Genomic DNA, 19,092 nt, shown 5'->3' on the forward strand with positions numbered 1-19,092 from the left:
TAGAAGCTTTAGATTTTCGGTACCAACCTGTTTAACTCACCCCTGGCAGTTCCTTCAGCCGCGCCTGAAAATGTGTCCGCCGAGGCTGTGAGCTCGACCCAGATTTTACTGACATGGGCTTCGGTACCGGAACAGGACCAGAACGGGCTCATCCTGGGCTACAAGGTACGCGTTCAGGTGACCGTCCTCGCGTAAGTTGTCATGGGACTGCATGCCACTCCCCTAAACCAGGGAGCTTTGGCCTGTTTTGTGACATTCCTGTCTGGTGTCTTATCTAAACCCTCTGGGGATTCGGTGTGGCCGTGACCTCTTACCATAGACTAAAGCAAGGCACACACAGTAGCCACCTACTTAGCCTTGAACCTCTGCTTCCAGGCTTGTGAAATGGGAGTCGTCATCGTAGCTGCCTCTGAGGTTAGGTATGGGACGGAAGCCGGTGTTTTCTAGGGTGTGCGTGTCAGGTCCCTGTCCTTAGCTACGTGCACGCGTGCCTGCACACCAGTACCCCGGGAAGTCGGGGCGAGGGGCTGACCGCCTTCCAGCCTCCCTGGGAGCCTTGCTGGGTGTGTAGTCTCACACTCACTTGTGTTCTGTTCCGTCACCTCCCCCAGGCAGCAGGATGAATTCCCCCAGACGTGGCCAGCTGCAGACTTCTGCCTGTCGCCTGCGGGTGTCCCGTGATTTCAATCCCTAGTCTCTGTCTTTCCCCACCTGTTCCCGCGTCTCCCTTCCAGGGAGCCCTGACTGCTCCCTCAGGCCCCACGGGACGTGGCGTTCCCCTGGAGTGGGTCCAGTGAGCCACGCTCCACACCACATACCTGGGTCCTGGAGAAAAGAGCTTGCTGTCCTCTATTCACTCTGCTCCCTGGGGATCCCCATCTTCTGTGGCTTTCCGGTCACTGAGGGGCCAGTTCCAGAAGGGTGAGCTCTGAGGAAGGACTTAGGAAATGGGCAGGAGCAGGCGGGGCCGTGGAGGGCAGCGTCCCAGGGTGCTGAGTCTGTGTGGGGGCAGCAGGACCTAGCCCCGGGGGAGCTGCGGCCTGGGGTTCAGGCAGACTGCAGCAACTCTCCTGAGGCAAGAGCCCAGTTTCCCAATAAGCTGGGACACGGAGTGGGGTGCAGGCTCCTGGAGGAAGCAGAACGTCTCTGTGTTCATGACCGAGCCCTCGTTTCAGTGGCTGTGGCTGCTGTGGCTCCCGCCGTGTGCCCCAGATCTCACAAAGCGCGTCTCGGGCCGCTCGCCCCCACGGAACACCGCGCGTGGAAACTGGGTCCACAAGCCAAAACGCGGCCGTCCTAGGGGAGGCAACGGTCGCCTGGTCCTTGCCTTGGGGTTGGGAGCCCCGGGGCCCCTGAGACCCCTTCCTGGCACCGCGCGCCCTCATGACCGTGCACGTGTGTGCTGATGCTCCAGATCCTGTTCCGGGCCAAGGAGCTGGATCCCGAGCCCCGCAGCCACGTCGTGCGCGGGAACCACACGCAGTCGGCGCTGCTGACGGGTCTCCGGAAGTTTGTGCTGTACGAGCTCCAGGTGCTGGCGTTCACCCGCATCGGGAACGGAGTCCCCAGCTCTCCCCTCCTCCTGGAGCGGACCAAGGATGACGGTACGGTCGCCGGGTGCTCCCACGGCCCGAACAGTTTGGATGCTTGTCGTTTGTAACTTAATTTTCAGATCCCCTTTTTTTTTTTCCTCCTTGCCTTTTTTTCAGTTGAGAAAAACAAAACAGAATTGTTTTTCAGTCACTGTTTATATGGCCAATTTCAGCCCGGAGTGAATTTTTACAGCCTAATTATGAAGCTGTGTGAATTTCAGCCATAACTTGGCAGCAGGCGGTGCGGTAAAGGCCGGGTGGGCTGGGGCCGTAAAACCCTCGGCCGCTTCTCCCCGGGGCCGTGTGCACAAATCTGGGGAAGGACTCCGAGCCCAACCTGGGCGCCCCCGCCCTCGCGGCGCCCCCAGCTCCAGGAGACCCTGCGTGGCGTGCCAAGAGGCTGCCAGAAGTTTCTGGGTAGAGCTCTTCCCAGGCTCCGGGGTGGGGGGTGGGGGGGGGGGGCGGCACGCCTGCCTCCAGGCGGGAACAGCGCGCGCTTCTTGACGGCTCTGTTTTTATGGAAGTCTAAATCATCAGTAAATATGGTTTTCCACTTTGCAGATGTCAAACACTTAAAGGTTATCTCTTTTACATTTTTATTGTTAAGCTGACTGTGGCAAATGTTCGGCGGGGGAGGGTGTTCTGGGGGAAAACACCAATCTCCTCCCCCCCCCCCCCAAAAACTCACCTCAGGGATCAGAAGCTTCTCACGGAATTGGACCAGCTGTAGGTTTTCATCCACGTGTCTGCTGAAGTCACTAAATGAGCCCCCACGGCGCTCGGGCTGCTGAGCCGGAGGCTTCCTGTCCTGCAGGGGGACAGGGTGGGCATCGGGCTTCAGCTGACGACAGGAAGGAGCTCGGCTCACTGTCATGCTTATCCCATCCTGGACGCGGAGTCTTGGGGGGCTGGGGCGTGACAGGAGAAGCCAGGGCGCCCCGAGTCACAGAGACGAAAAGTAAAAGGGGCATATGAGAAAATGGGCCTCACGACTCGGTCAGTTACAGGTGCTGCTTGCGAGAGTATAGGTTGGAAGTCAAGGAATGATTCTCCTTCTCTCAGAGTCTGAATTTAAGCATGTTTTCTATCCCCTCATTTCAGTGTGATCTATGTGACCTGCCTTGGGGACAGCACAGGGGATCCGTGCCACCAAGGCTGACGTCAGAATTTGCATATGTATGAATTGGCCCTGGCCTGTGAGCCCTTAGCCTCCTTCTTATGTTTATTTTGCCAAACATAGGTTCATTTTTTTTAATGTTTTTTAAGCTTATTTATTTATTTTGAGGGGGGTGGGGGGAAGCACAAGCTGGGGCGGGGCAGAGAGAGACAGAGAATCCCAAGCAGGCTCCAGGCTGAGCTGTTGGCACAGAGCCCAATGCAGAGATTGAACCCCCATACTGTGAGATCATGACCTGAGCCCAAATCAAGGGTCGGATTCTTAACCGACTGAGCTGCCCAGGTGTTCCCAAACACAGGTTTATTTAAACACAAGTTTAGGGACGCCTGGGTAGTGCATTCGGTTAAGCGTCCGACTTCGGCTCAGCTAGTAAGTTCGAGCCCCGTGTCGGGCCCTGTGCTGACAGCTCGGAGCCTGGAGCCTGTTCGGATTCTGTGTCCCCCTCTCTCTCTGCCCCTCCCCCTCTCTCTCTCTCTCTCTCTCTCTCTCTCTCTCTCTCTCTCTGTCTATCTCAAAAATAAACAATAAAAAAATTTTTGAACACAGGTTTAAAATCTTAAATGCTCTTCTCAGCTTCATAGGCAGAGGCAGAACCCCACAGCCCCGCGTGACTGTAACACACATCATCCTGTTGTATCGATAGTTCTGTGCCCATGGCCTCTTACCTGGGAATCAATCAGTTAAGTTCCAACCAGAAGTTCTGGTACAGGCCACGCACTTCCTCGCCCGTCCGTTTAAGTAAATGTATCTTACGCGGGCTATGACCCTGTTAGTAAACGGCGCCACAGTCATGATGCAGCGAAGAATTACATGTGCTTGTGCGTCTCAACTCTTCGTTTTCTAGGACGGTGCAGGAGGGGGTGGTGTGCGTAAGAGAAAGATCAGTGTTTGTCAACATGTTACTTTGTCAGTTGGGAGGGACTTGAGGCCACCTGGTTTATCCAGCCCCTGCTAGCGGGTGTCGAGCCCCAGACCGTATTCGGGCCAGACTGCCAAAACCTCGACCCTCAGCTTGACCTGCTGGGAGCAGGTCTTACGCTCAGGGGACGCCCAGCACGGTTTGTGAGCACTTCTTCCGGAACTTGGAAAGCAGATGAGCTGGATTCAAAATGAGCTGTTTTCTCAGAGCCATTAGGGGGCCACGCAGAGCGAGCTAGTTTGCAAAAGTCAGTCGTAGGTTCAGAGCGTCCCGTCCGTGATCAGAGCCGCCCTGCTGCCCCACAGAGTCGCGCGCAACCTCGCCACGTACCCATGTAGCACCGTAGCGGCACCTGGCTCACGGTCTCCCTTCTTCCCTGCAGCCCCAGGCCCACCCGTGAGGCTCGTGTTTCCTGAAGTGAGACTCACGTCCGTGCGGATCGTGTGGCAGCCGCCAGAGGAGCCCAATGGCATCATCCTGGGTGAGGGAGCGGCCGCGATGTACCGGGTCGTAGCTCAGAGGGAAACAGCAGTTGGAGTGACTTCATCTGGTTTTTTTACACATCAAAGAGGCTGGGGAAAAAAACAAAGTCCTGCCCGCCGTGGCCGCGCGTTTTCCGCGCTGAGAAACGTGGGACCCTCGGCTGCTCTGTGAGCTGAGCGCTGAGGTTTCCTTGCAGATGGGAATTTCCACGTTGTTCACCCAGAACCTCTTCCTTTCGTTCGCGGTCCACAACGGTACCGTGTGTAATTGGCCTTTCCTTCAGCTCCGAAGCCACGAGGCTGTTTCCGTGTGTGTTTGGGATACAACAGGCTCATTTTTCACGGGAGCCAGAGGCCTGGCCTTTGCTCCCAAGTTCCAGGAAACATCCCCTGCTGCAGGGCTTGCGCCTAATCCTTTGAAGAAGTTTCCGGAATGAATTGTGTGTGCCCTCGTCCCCCGGAAATTTGTTTGCTTTTAACTTTTAGCGGGGCAACTCTGATAACATTGATGAAAAGCCTTAATTTTTCCTTGTTCCCCCAAGGCAACAAGTTGTATTTTTAAAAAAATCATCAGTCCCTTTATTTATTCACGTTCTCGCCATGACGAATTAAGGGCCTCCTATATGCCTGGCATCGTGTCCGTGGTGGGCAGTAAGGAGTGAATAAGATACGCCCGTCCTCAAGATGTGAGGTGCCCAGGGCAGCACCGGGGAGAGGCCCAAATGCAGTGCAACATGATAGGTGATGGGACACAGATTCGAGAAATGCCCCAAAGCACGTCTTCCCGGGGCGAGGGGCTCTCGGTGGACGGAAGGCCGCTTTGGAACTGGATCTTGCAAAGAAGTGGCTTCCGGAGCCCTGGAGGAAGGGAAGAGGGTCATCCACTCAGCCAGACGGAATGTCTTGTGCCTCTGGTTGCGTAGACAGACCCAGGCCTGGAGATGTGGGCCGGGCTGGGGACTGCTGGGGATGGCCGGCTGCACCAGGCAGGGGGTGCTCCTAGGCCTTGATGCGTGAAATCAGGCATCGAAAGGCACAGTATGATCTCCAGACCCGGGCCAGCCCTCTGATCGGGTGCGTCCCTAATCCCAACGTGGGGCAGACCCCCAAATGTGTCAGTTTCTGTGCTGGGTGGTCAGATCATAAACCTGAGCTTACAGACAGGTAGCAAAATTCACCACGTCTACCTGCTTCTGACATTAGGATTCTAAGATTTGGTTCAAAGAAGGGTTCACTTCATTAAAAAACTTTTTTTTTCATGTGTGCTGAGGCCAGTAGTGAGTCACCCAAGGACTTGGGAGCAGCAAAGTGACATATCAGATTTGTCTTTTAGGTAATAACTAAAGGGAGAGGCAGATATTTATTGAGTTCTTGTTTCATGAATACGGGGCCTGGGGCATACCTCAGTCGCCTGCAGAAAGGCTGTGGCCCTCCTCTGTCTGACTCTTCCTTGTGCGGTGCCTGGAGTCACTAGATGGGGCGTTTTGCTATGAGCACGGTATTTCTGAATTGGGTGACCTTGGGAACTACAGGTTCTTGCTACTCAAATCACAGTGAGCAGACGAAGAAGCCCCTGTTGAAGTATGTGTTTCGGATCCAGTCCGGACGAGATGGGATCTCAGACACCTGTTGGGCCCTGCGCCTGGAGCTCCAGACCTGGGGCGGAGGGTGGTGTGCAGGGCGTAGGCTACGGCAGAGGCTTTCTGGAGCCCTCCACACAGGGCCCAGACTGCTGCCTCTTCCGGATGGAGCGTATCCGATCACCCAGGGGACGTCCCCAGCCTGCCGTGAGACAGGAGACATGTCTGGAGCACAAAGTATGAATTCCGACCTGTCACAGTACCCGGAGTCTCCAAGAAGCAGAGCCCCCCCTGCCTGCTGGGGGAGGGAGGCCCCACGGCCCTGGGCCTGGCAGCCCCCCTCGGCTCTGCCCTCCGCCCGTGCTCCAGTCCCAAGGCTGGTGCTAATTCTGCGCCCACCTCCGCACTCGCTGTAGCCATCGTGGACTGATAAGAATCATTCTGACAGGAGGACCCCACGGGAGACAGAGGGGAGGCCAGTAAGCGTTTCATGTGTGTTTCTCTCTTAGCGCAGACAGACGCGCGCTCTGATTTCGTAGCCGTGGCTTTGAACTGCTCATCCGGGCTCCTCTTTGGGGAGGTTCTGGCCCTGTGCTTGCTGGTCCTCTGCCAGGGAAGACCCCTGCCCCTTCTCTGCCTTTCCCGTCACATTCGATGTCACCTGTACCTGCATGTTCTCTCCACGCCCGTCCCTGCCTTCCTGCACCGACCACAATCACATGAGTCTCGCCGTCCAAAAGTAAAATCTTGTCACTTATTTTTAAGGGTCTGTCTAACGTCTGTTCCTCTGATTGAAAGAGCACTTGGAAAAGGAGAATTCAGACCATGACGGAATAGAATCTTACATTATTCAGATGGAGAGCCATAGAAAGTGTGGTACCACCCAGGCGAGGCAGAGATGTGGGGAAGCAGACACACTCACGTGCAATTGTTTGGAATGTGAACCGGCACAGCCTCTCTGGAGAAGAATCCGGGAACGTCTTGGCGAGGTGAACACATCTGCGCTCTGCCTCCCGGGAGCCCGTCAGCTCTTAAACCCCGGCGGACGTCTCACACCGGGACCCAAGGAGAAACGGTCGGGGACACTCCTGGCTTTGAACATCGCTTTGAATAACAGGGGAAACCAAGAACCAGACACCCGAGTGTCCATCAGTAAGACCATAAAAAGGTCTATTTTGGGATATTCACCCAGCAGAAAACACGGCAGCAGTTAAAATGATGAACGAAATTACACAAGTCAATACAAGTGAGTCTCAGAAACATTTGTTCAGGGAAAAAAGAAGTCGCGGGAGGATATGTGCAGCCTGAGAACATTCCTGCACCTTCAGAAACTGTGTAAATGTTATTTTCCGTCATTTACGGGTACACGCGTACAGGAAGGTGTGAACACGTGGGCAGGAACATACCCTGAGCTGCGACAGGGGTTACGCTGAGGAAGAACATCCAGTAGGGCCGCCGGACGGCTTCAACTCTTTCTGCCTCATCTCCCGTCTAATGTGAAAACAAACAGTCCAATTTGGCAAGAATCTCAATATGTCCAGTTGGCTTGATGAATATATGAGTGTCTGCTCGATAGCATTTCCGGTATTTCCTGTATGCTTGAAATATTCATGGCAAAAAAGGACAACTCGAAAACAAAAATGGCACATTCCCTATAAACTTTAAAAAAAAAAAAAAAATTTTAAAAAGGAACAGGAAAAAAATGAGAATCACCCACAATTCCACCACCCCGAAACAGTGTGAGTATCTTTGTTTCCTCCGGTCGCTGTTCTGATATTTTTATTATGAAATCGTTCATGGTTACACAGGAACCTCTTTGTTCTAGCGCGTTTACGTCGTGACGGCAGTAAACTAACACGCATCCCTGCTGCCCAGTGTGAGATGGCGAGCCCGCCAGGCCCCCTCTGGGATTTTGTGTTGATCTCCCCGGTGGTTTCCCACGTGATTTCCCCAGAGCTGAAGTTAAGCCTAAAAATCTAATACTAGTTCTGCATGTCTTTAGATTTCATACAAACTCCGATGACAGGTTTTTCTGCAACCTTGCTCTCCTTCCCACGTCACAAATACACTGGCTGTCCACGCGCGCGCACAGCAGCTTGCCCGGCCATCCCCCGGCCGGGACGGTCGCAGTGCCCCCGGCATGTCTGCAACACACGGGTGCCTGGCGCTCCCCTCCTGGCGCGTGCGTGGGAGTGTTCCCCGGGGCACCCCCCCCCCCCCCCGGGAACGGCCTCGCTGGGCCACAGAGCTTGCACCTTCCAAGCTCTGCACGGTGACGCCCATGACGCCAGACCATTCTCCTAGGCAGTGACACCAGTTTGTACCCCCACCAGCACCCCCGCCGCCATCCACATCCGTGCCAACGCTCGACAGCCTCAGAGTCTAAATGTTCTGCCATTCCGGAAGACTTCACGTGGTGGCTTGTTGTGGTTTTACGTTGGGTTTCCCCAGTGGCTTCCTCAACGCCAGATGTGCGTGCCCATCCTTGCGGGCCTGGGCTTTTCTTTTCCATCTCTGTAATTTCTCCTTCTTGCTTGCTGGTTCAGCCACGCACTTAGAAGGTTTTCTTTTCTTGACGTCATGTTTATCAATTTGTCCTCGCAGGAAGGTTTTTCGGGACATCAGGTCGACCCCACTGCCGGAAGCAGACACTAGATACTCCAGTACCGTTGGGGGGTCCGCAGCGAGAACACGCGCATTCGGATGACGCAATGTTTACGTGCAGATACGTTGCAATTGAAACTTTTTTTTTTTTTTAATTTTTTTTTTAACGCTTATTTATTTTTGAGACAGAGAGAGACAGAGCATGAATGGGGGAGGGTCAGAGAGAGGGAGACACAGAATCTGAAACAGGCTCCGGGCTCTGAGCTGTCAGCACAGGGGCCCGATGCGGGGCTCGAACTCACGGACCGCGAGATCGTGACCTGAGCCGAAGTCGGCGCTCAACCGACTGAGCCACCCAGGCGCCCCAGCAATTGAAACTTTTAAAAACAGGGACCTTCTCCCAAATTGAGCAATCGTAAACAACAGGTGTAAGTGACGTCTTTAGAGGTCAATTTCCACAGCGTTTCCGATGGTCTCCGAGGGTACGGGCCAGAAGCAGAATGACCCGGAGAAGGTGCTAGAACATCTCGAAGGTTCTTCACCTGTACTTCACTCTCCGTCCAGAAGCACCGTTCATCAGTGCCCCTCACACAGGCTCCCGTGTCACTCCACCCTCACCAACATCTACGTTAATGTTTCTATATACTGGCCAGTTTAATAGCTAAAATGTAACATTTATATGGGGGTCATTTTCACAGTTTATTAGCCGTCAGGGTTTTTTTTTTTTTTTTTTTTTTTTATTCCTTTTGGGAATCCCCAGCTTATGTTCTGTACTAGTTTGCTGGGGCTCCCATCGAGAGCCACAGAACAACAGAAATCTATTTTCTGTCAACTCTGGGGGCTGGAAGTGAGAGACCCAGGCATTGGGCAGGGCCAGTTGGTCCTGGGGCCTCTCTCCTGGGCGTGCAGACGGCGTCTCCTCCTGGTGTCCTCACCTCGTCGTCCCCCTGACCCCTTCTTGTAAAGGCACCTGTCACTCCAGATCAGGGCCCACCCTAGTGACCTCATTTTACCTTAATCCTCTCTTTAAAGACCTTGTCCTCAAAAATAAAATAAAGACCCTGTCCTCAAATACAGTCACGTTGGAGGTGCTCAGGGTTAGAACTGTAACCTAAGAATTTGGGGGGATTGCCATTCAGCCCCTAACATCCCCTTTGACCATTTTTCTCTGGGGGATTAACCCTCTCCTCACTGGCTTTTCCGTGCCGGACACTTTGGCCAAATCTAAGTACCAAATGGCCGAGCGAGAGCCCAGACCCTGAAGTCCGGTCTGGCTCGGAGGCCTGGCCCTGCTGTGTTAGTGCCACGACACGGGGTCAGACAACTTAACCCAGTAAATACCAGCCAGCACGATCGTTAACAGTATTATCTGCCACATACTTGATCTTTTAACTTTGGGCACAGAGACGTTCACAGACCGCAAACGTGTGCGTCTTCCAGTCGTCTGCCGTTTCCGTGGTGGGTGAAGCCGGTGCCATCACGTGGCCCCACAGGCTGGGGTCGGCGTTCACCTGGTCCTCCCCAGGGCTGTTGTCTCTCCGTCTGTCCCTCACTCCGAGTGGCAGGACTCCTCCCAGCCAGGACTTGCAGGCGTGTCATGTGAAATGTGCTCAGGAAGCGCTCCCTGGTCCCCGTGTCCACCGGGGACGTGGTGGCAGGACTGGGACACGTGGGAGGGTTGACGGGGCTCGGCCTCTTCAGGCCGCAGAGGACAAGACCCAGCGCGAGGAAAGGCCGAACAGCAACACGAACCAACACGGTCTCTCGGGATCTGTCTCAGCCAACTGTTTTCAGGAAGCTTCTCAGACAGCCCCAGGCGGGCGTGACTCACCCTCCCCTGCGTCCCCAGCCGGCTGTGGTCTGCGCCATAAGCTCGGGGATCACGGGCTGCTTGCTTTACTCTCCCCTGTGTTGTAAGCACTGTGCTCCGGACAGGCCGAGTGGCCGCGTGGGTAAGCTTGCACACGTTCCTGAGCCTGTCTGTGCCTCAGTTTCCCCATCCCTCAAATAGGACTAGCACTCACCCTCCTAGCGTTGAGTGAGTTGTGCGTGAAGAACTTAGGACAGCGCCTGCCATGTAGTAAACACCCGACACATGTCAGCTCGAACGCGTGGCTGTTCGGTATTTCATCACGTCTCCTGGGCCAGAGGGTGTCTTCCAGGCACCCAAGCCATCCCCCCACACCAGCGTCTACCTGGTGCTCGCCAGCGGGAGGCACATCATTGCTCTCCTCTGCCCTGGTCGGAGGAGCAGAGGTCTCGTGCTGACAAGACAGGGAGAAGAATCAGGAAAGGCAGGTTGGAGTCAGGCTACACGGTGTTCCTAAAGTACATTCAGAAGTCGGCATTGTGACCCCGGGGCCCTGGGGGTCACTAACGGTCACAAAAGTCCAGGTAAGGAGAGGATCGTGTTTAAATGCTTTGAGCATCCCAACCGCGGCAAAGCGGACGAACGGCCAGGCGGTGCCTCGTCCCCCCTTCGTGCAGAAAAACACCACGTTCGAGCCTCTTCCGTCGGAATGGCCTTCAGCTGAACGGTAACAAATGTTGTCTGGGCAACCCGTCGCCTGGATATCATTACAGCTAGCGCACCAACTTGCAGGTGCTGTGGGGAAGATGAGAAAACAGTTCCTAAAGGTCCGGCTTGGTGTTGAAGGGAGAGAAAGGGAAACGGCTTTCTGCAGGCCTGGCTCCCAGAGACCTTGAATCAATGCTCACGCTCCGGTGGCGCGGCCCTCCGACTACAGAGCCTCCGCGGCAGCCCGCGCTCTTGTAATCTGTAGCAAAACGTGTTCTTGCATTTCCAAAAAAGATTAACGGCACGAAACACCACCGGGCGCCTACAGGGAAAAACGCTTGCTTATTTGCGTAAATATTTTACCATGGAGAGCTTTTAGCATTTAGAGCCTGCCTTCGGGGGATGCGGCGAGAGCCACCCTGGGCACGGCCACCCTCCCTCGCTGGCTCCGCGCTCCCTTAAATGCCATGAAGCCAACGTGACGCGTGTGCTCTTTAAACCCACGGGGTCTGCCCCCCCCCCCCACCAGGCACCCCGGCGCCCTCCCCCACCTCCACCTGCCGACCGAGGGCCTAACATTTACCTTCAGCTTAGTACAGAAGGGTGTGCGAGGGCTCTGCTGAGAGGAGCGCCAGTGAGCATAATCCGTGTTTGCAAATACATAGTTTTGATCACGGTTGCATTTGTCTGCCCCCAGCCCTCACGGGTAAGCCGTAAAACCAACAAGCCACGCGGCCTCTGGGCAGGGTGCCTCCCGGGGCCCAGGGATGTGTCACTGAGCAGGCGACTCTCAGACTGGTCCCTTTCGCTTGCCCGGGAAGCCTGTGACCACCAGCCATGTGACACGCAAGTCCCACAGGGGGCTCCGGGTGTCAGCCTGCAGTCACCCCGTCCGAGCGAGGCGGCTGAGATCCCCCAGGAGGCTCCCAGCGACAGCAGCATCTTAGAACCTCCTCTTGCGTCTCGCGCAGCTGATGCTTCTAGAACTTGTCTGGAGCATGAGGCACACGCCCTCTTCTGATTGTGATTTTCTAGATGCACGTTGTTTTCTCCGCCTTCTGGGCATAATCAGAGACCTCCCAGGCGTCTCTCATGCTGCGGTTTTCATCTTAGCCTTGGATCAGTGTGGCTCGTACTTGGCCTTGCCCCTCTGGATGCCTGTATTCTTTTTCACCCAGCACTTTAAAAATCAGACTTTGCTCGGGCCGCGTTTCAGTCCTACTACTGATCCGGCTCCTCTGTTCTTTTCCTCACACCCACCGCAGCCTTCTGCCCTTGCACGGTGACACTCAACACACTGATGTTTCTGACCTCGCTGCAGCTGTAATTACAGAACGAGCCTTTCCTACCGAAAGCTCTCATCCCGCAGCACTCTAGCTCGTTATTCTCCGCAAACGCAAGAACGGATGCTCAGCCGCTTCCTCTCGCCGTTTCTGCACAGAAGGCTCTCTTCTAGTGTCCCTTGAGTCTAGGACGTTTTCAGGACACTTCAGCATAAGACACAGGTGTCAGTCTTCAGTTCACCAGGCCACAGAATGGGGACGAGAGGGTATGAGCCCAGTTTCAGGGCGAATAAGGGGAAAGGACGGATGTAACCCGAGGGCTGGGGGTTTTCCCCAGTGGCTCGCATAGGAGCTGGGTCCCAGACAGACAGACCAGCCCACGTGTCCTGCAGTTGCACACGGGTGGCAACGCTGTGCCTTGCGGTTCGCACGCGATGCGCCAGAGTCGTCGCTATGGCGGTGGGAAGGGGGGCATCGTCGCCTCCGTGCTTCAGTGGCAGAGGAGCCCAGGGCAGTCCCGCCACGGACACCCCCCCCCCCCCCGTCCCAGTCAGTCCTGGTAGCGCCTCCAGCGGCCGGCCCACAAGGGGGAATATTACGCAGCCACTAAAGCTTGAGTTTCTGAAGGGAAAAAAAGAAATGAGGCTTTCGGGATGTGGCGAGGAGACACAAATAAAAAGCCTGCATTTGGAGAAAAATCAGTTCTGTTTCAAGTCCCTATGCATAGAAGGATGATGGCCAGAAGCGGTCCCTGAGATCAGTGACCTCTGGGCGGCAAGGTCGCCTTGTCGCAGATGCCTTGGGCGTGGTCGGCCCTCAGAGCCCAGGCTCTCCCACCCGCCGCCAGCCAGCAGCCCAGGCCTTAGCTGCCGGGGGCCCCACCGGGCTGCACCCTCTGCCCTGGGAAGGGGCCTCTGGGGGGGACTTGCCCGCCAGCAGCCCTCAGCCTGTGACCGCTGGGAGTTGGGGGGAACACGCAGCAGCCCTCTCCATGCCTCCCATTAGGCAGAGCCTTGGGGACCCGCAAGGCGACTGCCTCATCGTGCTTGCCGTCCGCTCCCCGTGTTTCCTGGGCTCGCCTCCCGAAAAAGCTCTTCGCTCCAGGCCAGGCTGGAGCCGACCAGGCCCCTCAGGACTCAGGCCGCGGCACCCAGGGAATAGACAGTGTCTTGTGTGCGCAGAGCCCCCGGGCGTCCCTCTGGCATCTGCCCTGCTTAGCCAGCTCTGTGCCCACCGCCGCCCGTGGAACGTGACATCCGGAGAGTCCTGGTCCTTGTGTCACCTGCCGACCATCCCGTCGCACGCTCTACCCATCCTCGGGGCTCCGCCTGCGGCCGGGCCAGGGTGGCTCCCGGTGGGTTGTCGCGCTCCCCCCGGACCTCGCGGCCGCTCTGACCCCGGGCCCTGCTGCCAGGGACTTGAGGCACCGCCCTGACCTCGTTCCCGACGCAGGCACCTGGGGGCTTTTGCACACAACCCCGGTTTTTCTGGCTGCTTTCTGAAACAACTCTTCCTCTCTGGAGGAGCCGTGGCCCTGGAAGTCTCTGCCTCTCCGCTCTGCTGGCATCACCTCCCCCCTGCCCGGGCACGGGGGTCAGCCTCTCGCTGTCCAGAACGCCTTGCGGTTTCCCCCGGTCCCTCACAGTCACCTTGCAGGTGACCAGATTGTCACAGTCACCTTGCAGGTGACCTGTAGAGTGACCAGATTGTTTTCCATTCGTCTCCGTTTTCTTCCAGTCACCAGAATTATACCATTTTAGAGCAGGGAGCTAGGAGAAACAGCAGGGCCTCCCGGGCAGAATGTGGCTCTAACGCTGAAGGCCCAGCTCCGTCCTCTGCTCCTGTGCCCCCTCCCGCCCCCGGGGGTAACACTGACCGCTGTGATGTGACACGTGTCCTGTGCCTGAAATACACTGGCCCTAGTAAGTGGGGGCTAATTGTTTTCTTTATTCATAGCGTAGGGGCGAAGACTTCTCCCTTCTTCCCTTCTGGGCTCTACAGCTGGTCCAAGAATTAAATTGACATAAGGAAGATGAACAGGAGGGGCCCCTGGGAGGCTCCGTCACTTGAGCATCTGACTTCGACTCGGGTCATGATCTCACAGTCTGTGAGTTCAAGCCCCACGTCGGGCTCTGTGCGGACAGCTTAGAGCCTGGAGCCTGCCTCGGATTCTATGTCTCCCTCTCTCTCTCTGCGCCACCCCTGCTTGTGCTCTGTCTCTGTCTGTCTCAAAATTATCAAATAAAACATTAAAAAATTCTTTAAAAAGACAGATGAAACAGGAGAAACATTTAATTTTATATGTGTACGAGCCCCAAAGATCAGAGGCTCAAATGTGACCAAAGCGGCAGTTTTTAATGCCTTTGAGACGAAGAAACAATAAATTTGTGAAGAATTGACAAGACCACAGGGTTTGGGCTTGGGCTACTAAATTAGTGAAGAACAAGATTTATTCATGCGGCCATCTAGCCCTAGACTGCCCGCGTCCGGGATAAGGGGGCCTCTCTTCCTCCTGCTGTGGGGAGGGCACCTTCCCCATGGGAGACTTCTTTCCTGCTCTCAGGGGGAGAGAGGAGGGTCACAGTGTCCTTCTCGCACTGGCTATTCCTGGGTAACTTTAACCCAAAGTAATCAGTATGCAGAAACGGCATCTTGGGGGTGACCTGTGCTGCTCTGCTCCAGCGGCTGGACATGAGGAGCCGGGAGTCGTGTTGGGGTTGAAGCCTGGCTCGGGACCTCCGGACATCCGAGATGTCACGTGCAGAGTGAAGGCCGCCGCTGCGGATGAGGGCAGCCTTGGGCTCCGGGCCGCCTGGGGAGTCTCCCAAGACGTGTGCGTCCATGGCCAGGTATCTGCCCGCTCTGGATACGGATGCTGGGAGAGCGTGTGCGAGGGGGTCATGTCCACTCCTTACTCTCTCAGGTGCAGGCCTGTGTTCTCACGCCGTCGAGACGAAAGCTGTCCAGCTCATCCTACACAGAAATCCAGTGTGTACCTGGACAGGGCCCAAGCCTGCTTTTAATGCAGAGTTAGTTTTTGTTTCTTCGAGGAGGGCTGGTGGCTCTTCATCACCAGCAGGGATATTGGAGGTTTTGAAAACATTATGTTTGATCGTGTTCTTATGCGTAATGTCTGTGGCTGCCAGCGTGGCCTCTGTGCTTCACTGTCGAGCTCAGTTTGTCTTTGGAAGATACCCTCCTTCCCTTAGTTTCTCTCTCTAGTTTAGGAATACGCGTACATTAATGACATCGGTCAGGTGCTTTTTGTGCTGGGCGCACACTCTCCTCCAGTGGTCAGGTGGAAGAAGGCGTCGTCACCAAGGCCCCTGGCTGACCCCGGTCTCACTCGAGGTTCACATCAGCCTCTGTACGTGAAGCGTGTCCCCGCGCGGGCAGCGCTGCCTTGGAACGGCGTCTGGTTTCCTCCCAAGCTTTGATCTACCCTGCATGCCGCTTTAAATTTGCTGTTCACCCGTAGTTCCGCTGCAAATCCCCACAAGATAAAAATGAGAACGCGACTCACAAAAGCCAGAAGGGGACATACCGAGGTTAGAGGAGCTGTAAGAGCCTTGATTTACATAACTCTCATAGCAGTGGGTGAGGGTCAAGACCGGAAGAGAAACCAAAGCGGTACCGTAACTGAAAGACGCCGCGTGGCCCGCAGGCCAGAGGGGAAGGTGTGCTGACCTCACCACCGTCCACGGGGTCCGTGAGTCTAGGAAGAACCAGGGACTGACCTCGTGGAAATCGTGACCGTCAGGCATGCGTATTAGAAGAACCACAAACAGACGAGAAAACCTTGGAAGGACCAGACCTCTGACAGAGCACGTGCCAACCACAGAGGTGCCACCGAGGAAGGCCGGGCGCGAGCCCGGATGCGCCCTGCACTACCGCGTGCGCTCTCGTTAGCAAGGCAGGGCTCGTGTCTCCGTGCTCTCAGATTCTCACCGGAAAGACACACGAGGAGCCGGCAGAGGGGACCTGCCAGCTGGGGCCTGGGTGGGAGGTGACTGTCTCGAAAGTGCTTCCTTGCACTCCTGTGTTATTCGTGAGCCGTGTTGAGTAGAATACAACCCGAAGAGTAATGACAAAATGTTTCAATATAACATTTTAATGCCTTCGTTTAAAAAAAAAAAAAAAGGCAGCTTAACGCTCGGAGTTTTCCTAGATGAATGTTAATTCCAAGATAGGAGGACGAGTTCCAGCCACAAGGCAGCAAGCCAGAGACGCAGGCCCTAGATGCACAGTCCCGGCCCAGGAAGCAGGGGCCGTTGGGTAACGGAGGGGCCGCGCTCGGTGCCCACTCTGTGCCCGGCTCAGTATGCAGCATGCACCAAAGGGCAACCCGGACAGCACCCGCCCACCCCCGCCCCGCCCCACGTCGCCTAACAGACTGAGATCCAGAGGGGGCACCGTACTGGTTCGCAGTCGCACAGCACAGACTTCCCAGGGCCGGGACCACAGCCCAGGCAGGTGTGCTCCCAGAGCACGTGCTCGTCACGCCGCGGCACGCTGTTTTCCCTTGGAGACACGCTCATGTGTTGCCGGCGCTCGGGATGCGCACTCTCGAGTAGCCAGGATTTGGCAAGGGGACGCTCTCCCTTTGCTGGAAGGTCGAGGTGGAGGTTTTCTATTCACAGAAACAGTATACGACTCAGTGGAAAGCGTGGGCTGAGCCAGACAGACTCAGGGCTCCAGTCCCACCCCCTCTGGTCACTTGCTGTGTGACCTCAGGCGGACCACTTACCCCGTCTGAGCTGTACTGCTTCGTGACCCAGCGAGCGTACGAAGGCTACCTATTGTGGCCCTCGCGAGGGCTCGGAGGGGCAAGGCTGCCAGGAGGTCAGCAGGAGAGCCCCATGAGGGGGCTGCAGTGACCACGGTGCCCTCACCCTCAGGATACTAGGTGCCTAGGAGACTCAAAAGGACAGGGACCAGGCTCCCACAGCACCCGAACCCCAGGCTCCCCACCTACACCGTGTGAGGGAGAGAAAGGGGGCACAGGGCACGGACAAGGGGGGCTCGGCCCCTCTGGGTTGTCGGTCACTGAATGGGAAAGGACAGGCGTCTAGCAGAACACCCTGGCCAGAGCCCGGAGGCCACCGGGGCAGCTGGGGACAGCTGGTTGTCACGGCGAGGAGAAGGCGCCATCGGAGGCAGAGCCGCAGCCGTGACAGCCAGTCAGGGGCCCGAGCTCCAGGCCCTGCAGATACCAGGCCTGTGAATGGCAGGGGGAAGAGGGCAGGGGGGGTGCTGTCCCCCAATGTGTGTGCTGACGATTGTGGCCAGCCGTGGTCAGGGGCCTCATGCTAGGGGCACTCTCTGGCTGATCACACAGAGTTGTCCCCCCCTCACATGTGGCCGCCCGAGAGTGGCTCCTTGTGTGGTTTCACAGAAGACCGAGTGCGGGAACCGGGAAGATGCCGGTAAGCTCGGTCTCCAGTGGAGCCAAAGAAGGTGCCAGAAGGAAGACAAAGGCGGAAGGGTGTCTCTCGCGGAGAGGCGGGCAGTCTTGTGCAAGTACCGCGGCCTTGTCGCTGGCGGCCGCGCCACCCTCGGGAGGCCAGGGAAGGCAGGGCTGGCGGGCACAGGGTTGGGCTCTGCTGGCTGCCCGCCCCCCGCCCCCGACTGCCAGGAGGGCTTTGCCCTGCGCCCCGCCCGCCGGTTCTGGTTTTCGCCAGTGCAGACGGATGCGCAGTCGTCGGTGCCCGAGAGAAGGCAGGGCGCGCGGGGTCCCCGGCCGGGTCCGACAGGTGGCCTCTTCGGACGTGTGGAGGCAGTCCCGGCGCAGCCTGGTTGGGAGGTGTGATCATTAATAACATCAGATCGACCACAATCCCTTGATAACCGGGAACTTTAGGAGACGTTCAGAGCTGCTGAAGCCCGCTGCCCCCCGGCCAGGAGAGTTCCGTGCGGTGGAGCCCCTAGCCCAGGGGTGGGGTGCTGGCACTTCCTGGGGCGGGAGGCACAGAGGAGGGGCGGGCGGCAGGGAGGGTGACGAGTCACTGATGTGAGAAGGGCGCCTTTGAAAGAACTTTCTAGGAGGCACGGCCCTTGGCCTGCGAGGGGAGGGGCAGGTGGCGGAGGGCAGAAGCGGGGGAAGAGAGTCATGGGGCCCAGCGCTCAGGGGCTCCACGTGTCACCACATCTACCAGTCAGATGCTGGCCGAGGAGGAAGGAAGCAGGAGAGACAAAGCAGGGTGGTGGCGGGGTGGTGGGGTGGCGGGAAAGCGGGGTCCCCGCGAGCCTGCGTGACTGACGGGTGGCCCTCCTGCCCCACCCGCAGGCTACCAGATCGCCTACCGCCTGGCCAGCAGCAGCCCCAACACGTTCACCACGGTGGAGGTGGGCGCCACGGTGAGGCAGTTCACGGCCACGGAGCTGGCCCCAGAGTCGGCCTACATCTTTCGGCTGTCGGCCAAGACGAGGCAGGGCTGGGGGGAGCCGCTGGAGGCCACCGTCATCACCACTGAGAAGAGAGGTAAGGCCTGAGACCCGAATCTGCTGTCCTGGTGCCACAGCAGGGAGAGACGGCCCCGCGTGGGAGCCGGGGACTTGCTGGGTCCACGGCTTCCTGGGTCGGGCCCTGGGTGGCTCCAGGACCCATGCATTTATCAAGCACCCGCTGAGCCGCACCTGTAGCCGGACACATTACCGTAGGGTGCCTACACGGCCTGACATTTACCAGAGAGGCATGAATGTCCCAGCTTTAACGAGAGAGACACAGCTCAGAGTGGTTGTGTCACTGGCCAGGGCTGCACTGAGTCCCCCCTGTTTAAGGGCAGCTCCCTGAAGGCAGGCGCTTGGTGTCTGATGTTCAAAACCACGTGCCCAGTCGAGCAGGTGCTCGGTAAGCCTGCCCAGCACTCCTAGGGAGATCTGTCTGGACGGGCGCCTCCTCCGTTCCAAGCACCGTCTTGGTTTGTCCTCACCAAGC

General features: G+C 57.0%; 1 protein-coding gene across 2 annotated transcripts in view; it reads left to right on the plus strand.

The window, feature by feature from the left end:
- Positions 1 to 19,092, plus strand: part of SDK1 (sidekick cell adhesion molecule 1) — an 882,012-nt gene that overhangs the window by 778,519 nt on the left and 84,401 nt on the right. For both annotated transcript variants that reach the window (XM_078440087.2, XM_078440088.2), the window contains exons 26-29: positions 50 to 165; positions 1,415 to 1,604; positions 4,071 to 4,169; positions 18,442 to 18,636. In XM_078440087.2, the coding sequence (XP_078296213.2) occupies positions 50 to 165; positions 1,415 to 1,604; positions 4,071 to 4,169; positions 18,442 to 18,636 (600 nt within the window). The remainder of the gene's footprint in view (positions 1 to 49; positions 166 to 1,414; positions 1,605 to 4,070; positions 4,170 to 18,441; positions 18,637 to 19,092) is intronic.

The sequence above is a fragment of the Panthera onca genome, chromosome E3, assembly GCF_046562875.1.
Source record: "Panthera onca isolate mPanOnc1 chromosome E3, mPanOnc1 haplotype 2, whole genome shotgun sequence".
Taxonomy (NCBI): domain Eukaryota; kingdom Metazoa; phylum Chordata; class Mammalia; order Carnivora; family Felidae; genus Panthera; species Panthera onca.